Source organism: Bactrocera dorsalis, unplaced genomic scaffold (assembly GCF_023373825.1).
Source record: "Bactrocera dorsalis isolate Fly_Bdor unplaced genomic scaffold, ASM2337382v1 BdCtg499, whole genome shotgun sequence".
NCBI classification, from domain to species: domain Eukaryota; kingdom Metazoa; phylum Arthropoda; class Insecta; order Diptera; family Tephritidae; genus Bactrocera; species Bactrocera dorsalis.
The window spans coordinates 1-4,734 of record NW_026038550.1 but is presented as its reverse complement, the minus strand read 5'-3'; the positions used below and the strand labels follow the sequence as shown (position 1 = coordinate 4,734).

Sequence of the window (4,734 nt, the reverse complement as noted above, 5' to 3'; positions counted from 1 at the left end):
AATCTTCTGGATCCGGTTGTTGACTACTTCGCAGTTGAACTTTAGCTTGCTTCGTTTTGCCAGTAATATTAAGTAGTTCTGTATGAAACAGGCATAGTGGCGCTACAACACATTCGTCACCTATTTGAAGAGTGTATCGTAATCGTTTATTTCCTTTCTTTACCTATAAATTTTACAAAATTGATATTAAGAAGAATTATATTATTATATATCTTTTCCATTACCTCAAAACAACGCTCTTGCGCTCCACAAACATCTAAGGTAAGATGACAAAAACGTTCTTTCAAATGCATTATTAATGCTGCATCTGCATAACCTTTTTTTACATCACATTCTTTGTAAGGAAAGCTGCACTTGCGTAGAAGGTTTAAAAACACTTGTGTCACATCGCCACCACCATAAGAAAGTCGTACACGAGTTTCTGGATGACTAATACCATCCTCCACACAAGATATTGAACATTTTTGATCCCCAATATCAACAACACAAGCATAACTTAGTCCAGCCCCAAAAGTAGACGCAACATGATCTTGTAATAAAAAACATGAACGAAATCTCAACCGCTGTAATAATAATGTTGTCAATTCTCGTAGATGACTACGATTATAGACGTCCGATACAACCAAAACAGCACTATAATGTGGTAATGCATCTGCCATAATATTTAAATGACTTTTTAATGCATACAGCCAAATTATTTCCATGCTAGATATGATTGCTGCCATAGAACCACCCACACCTTTATGCAAATTTAGTTCACCGCGTCTTATTGGAAAATGGACGTTATAAGCAATTGCATCTTTTTCGTTTAGCGCTAAAATATCTTTGTCAAATAGCCTTTCACGTCCAACTACATTTTCACTTTTTTCGCTGCAGTTGTTGTCGTCTATTATTGGAAGGTCTTCGGGAACACTTCGCCTGTTGAAAGTAGCGATTTGTTGCGGTGGCGTAGCAACTCGCAGCCGTTTAGCACTGCGTTCGTAAGTTTCTTGAAGTGGTGCATATGATTGTATAGAATGGGAAACTTGTAGCCTTTGTTCCTCAAATTCTGTGAGAGTTTCGGCTGAACCTTGCACGTGTGGCAGTAACTCATCTTTATGTTCTTGAGCAGATGTCGATTCACGCTTTCGGTACGCTACTGCATGTAAAAGAGTAATAGGATTAAGATCAGAGGCTCTTCCTATTCTAACATAGAGCGATCCGGGGTGTATTATAATAATCCGCTGTGCTTGCATTTATTCTTTTTTGTTTATATATATTAGCCGGACAATTTGCAACGTTTTGTTTACCTAGAATAGTCTTGATAACAGCAATAACATATGATTGCGTCTATTTAAACGAGCAAATGGTTATCGATTCATTAATTTGTATAAGGTGGAATGAAATATTTTACGTTAACAATAAAACTTATTATAAATTAAAAACTTGTTCCTTTTCTATGTATTATAAAAACAGTTTGTAACTTTTATTTTTACTGGTGTTTCATTAATAACATCTCGTTGAAATGCGATATGCTGCAAACGGAATACATGTATATCGGTTAGTCGAAGAATCGATAAGTGGAAACAGTCTATCGTCTTCCTTAAAACCAATAGGAATACATCTTTTGGTGTTTGTTTACTTATTTGTTTAGAAAAATGATTTGTCGTTTATGTTTATTGGGAATAACTAACGGTATAGAACTGTGGTCTGATAATGGTGAAAGTGATGTCGCAAAAGTAATAAAAAGATATTTTTGCATTGAGGTAAATTACATTTTCATTTATTTGTATTTTAAACTCATATGTGCATATGTAATATGTTCATGTTTGTAAATAATTGATAACAATTAATTTAAGATTCAGTACCACGAAACAATTTCTAACGAAATTTGTTGCGAGTGTTGGAAGCATATTGACGATTTTCATAAGTTTTGGATAAATATTGATGAAAAACAGAAGACTTTGCAAACTCATTTAGAAGGCATAGAAACGAAACATCCCATAGAAGATATTGAGACAGAAGAATTTCCCTCGGTCCATATTAACTCATCTATTGACTGCAAGGAAATTGGGTTGAGAGAACCGCAAATAGATTTGGCTGTTTTACAACCAGACGTTTACGATAATGAAGTTGAATTCGATGCTGCTGATTTGGATAACGATTGCGAAGATGAAGCCGGATTCGATGATGGAGACAAAGATAACGACGTATTATCCGATCAAGGATCATTACCTACCGTAAAAACGAAACCGACTTATAATTGTGAGTTATTGCTTTTTTATTTGTAATTGTATAATTTTAATATTCTCTATATTAAGGTGTTAAGACGAAAAAGAAGTCAAACGATCTTGATAACAGACCCAAGCGCGAATACAAGAAAAAGTCGTTAAAATCAAAAAGCGATGAGAATTTGTCAAAAGATCCTGCAAATGACGAAGAAGCCACAAGTCGACGTATGGCCAAATTGGCTTTGATTGCTGAGATGGATGAGTATATAGCACAAAATTCGGAATTGAGTTGTTGTTTGTGCAAGCAACAACTTACAGACTTCCTTCAGTTAAGAAAACATTTCCGTGACCAACATAAATGCGAAGGATATATGACTTGTTGCAATAGTCGTTTTTTAAAACGATCTCTTTGGGTAGACCATCTAAAAATGCATAGGGATCCAGACTTTTTGAAGTAAGTATTCACTTTATTTATAAAAGTGACTGATATTTTTTACTAATATGTATGTTGTTGTAGGTGCCATATATGCAATAAGAAGTTGGCAAGCCGGAATACTTATCAAAATCATATGGATTCAAAACATCCTGATACTGAGGACTTACAATTCTTTTGCAAATTGTGCCCTAGAAAATTCGTGAAACAATATCTTTTGGATTATCATATGCGTTCTAAACATACGACTACACGCGATTTTATATGTAAAATATGCAACAAGGGGTAATGTCTAACAAAAATTATATTGTTAATATAATATTGTTAATATAATTTTTTTTTAATATTTTGTATTATATTATATAGATTCGTCAGTGCTGGAGTTTTGAAGAAGCATGAACGGAACATTCACCTGAATGAATATGAATCTGTTTGCGAGATTTGTGGAAAATGTTTTAAAGCTGCTCACAATCTTTTGCGTCATGTAGACTCTATTCATAGCGCAGAACCACGTACCAGAGCTCAATGCCATATATGCCAAAAGTGGCTGAAAAATGCGTATACACTAAAGAAACATATCATAGCTCACAGCGAAGAACCGTTAGGTAGGGAATACCCATGTACTAAATGCAATGCCATTAAATACTCCAGACATTCACTGGCGGCACATATACGTTACCATCATTCGGACCGAAGTTTTAAATGTCCAGTATGCAGCAAAGAGTTCAAACTGCCGATCGCATTGAGAGTAATTGCAATCTTACTAAATGTTCAAGCTTCCGTTATATTAATTCGATTAATTTTAGGAGCATGAGGCCAGGCATGCTGGAATACACCTCTACACGTGTTCAATTTGTGCAAAGAAGTTTAGGTCGATCCGTAATATGCGCAAACATATGGCTAATCATTCGGATGAATCAGTACATGAAAAATGTAATGAGGATGTAAAACAAAAATCGGAAGAAAAGTTGCCACAACACTCTACTCAAGCGAATGATATGTCTTCTGGGTATCTAACTTTAATACCATTTAGTGAACCACAGTCTTAAAGATACAGTATTATAAATTTGTGACTAAGAATTTAAATTAGAAATAAGACTATTGTTACTCATTAAACTGCACCTAATAATCATTTAGCGATTTTTGCGTTACCGTTATTGGACTCCTCCGTTTTGAATTAGTTACCAAATGATAGAAATAGTAGATACAAAATACCTAATAGATTTGTTTTAATAGTTTGGCAACGTTAACAAGAAGCGAATTAGGTATGCAATATGAAATACTACCGTGAATTAAATTGGGTTTTCAAAGAAGAGGAAGAATATAAATAATAAGAAGACGGAACTAAATTGAACTTAGCAGTATTTTGATTCGATAAAAATGGTTTGTCGTCTCTGTTTGGAAGATTCTCATGATAGTTTTGATATATTCTCCGACAATGCAGAAACTGAAGTTGCAAAAATTATTGCTAAATACTTTCATTTCGAGGTAAGGCTTAAATATAAATATGCTTTCGGTACCATCAAAACATCCAATCAATAACAGGTACAACCAAGTGATATTATTTCCAACAAGATTTGTGCAGAGTGTTGGGAATGTACATCGGTTTTCCACCGATTTTGGTTAAAAATAGATGAAAAACAGAAAACATTGCAAACACATATAGTGTGCACGCAAATAAAACAAGATGTGGATGATTTTCAACTGGAACTCACCAGTGCCGATGTAAAATCTCCTATTGACACAAAAAATAATGAATTACGAGAACCAGAGATAGACTTGGTTGTAAATCCGATGATATCTACAGATGGATTGGAATTTAATGCTGTTGAAATGAAGGATGATGTTCTATCAAGCGATCCAGACTCATTGCCTTCTCCTACACCCTCATATACAGATGAAGGTAACTATGATTATAAAAAAATCTTTCACGATCATTAAATTTGCCCGTTAGTTTCAGAAGAAAATGTAATGGAATTAAGGTCTACTAAAAAGCGGAAATACACGAAAAGAAGCACCAAACAGAAAAAACTAGAAAAAGAAGGTATTGATAAAACTCGTTCAAAGAAAAGAAAGGGAAAAATAAAATCT

The 4,734-nt window shown here is 34.2% G+C and overlaps 3 protein-coding genes across 3 annotated transcripts; 2 read left to right on the top strand and 1 right to left on the bottom strand.

Annotated features, from left to right (window-relative positions):
* Nucleotides 1-4: 4 nt before the first annotated feature.
* LOC105234211 (actin-related protein 8) lies at nt 5-1,426 on the bottom strand (the record flags this gene model as incomplete). Its single annotated transcript, XM_011216498.4, has 2 exons — nt 225-1,426; nt 5-163 (listed from the first exon to the last, which is right to left on the bottom strand). Coding segments are annotated over exons 1-2 (1,170 nt in total), but the record flags the coding sequence as incomplete, so codon positions are not given.
* A 127-nt stretch (nt 1,427-1,553) lies between these two features.
* Nucleotides 1,554-3,780, top strand: LOC115065720 (transcription factor grauzone). The gene is made up of 6 exons (XM_029548517.2): nt 1,554-1,745; nt 1,839-2,244; nt 2,301-2,664; nt 2,728-2,928; nt 3,010-3,391; nt 3,450-3,780. Exons 1-6 carry the CDS (start codon nt 1,638-1,640, stop codon nt 3,690-3,692), a joined length of 1,704 nt encoding a protein of 567 aa, XP_029404377.2. The 5' UTR covers nt 1,554-1,637; the 3' UTR covers nt 3,693-3,780.
* Nucleotides 3,781-3,944: 164 nt separating this feature from the next.
* On the top strand, nt 3,945-4,546 carry LOC125780314 (transcription factor grauzone-like; the record flags this gene model as incomplete). The annotated part of the gene is made up of 2 exons (XM_049462305.1): nt 3,945-4,131; nt 4,189-4,546. Coding segments are annotated over exons 1-2 (466 nt in total), but the record flags the coding sequence as incomplete, so codon positions are not given.
* Between the last annotated feature and the right edge of the window lie 188 nt (nt 4,547-4,734).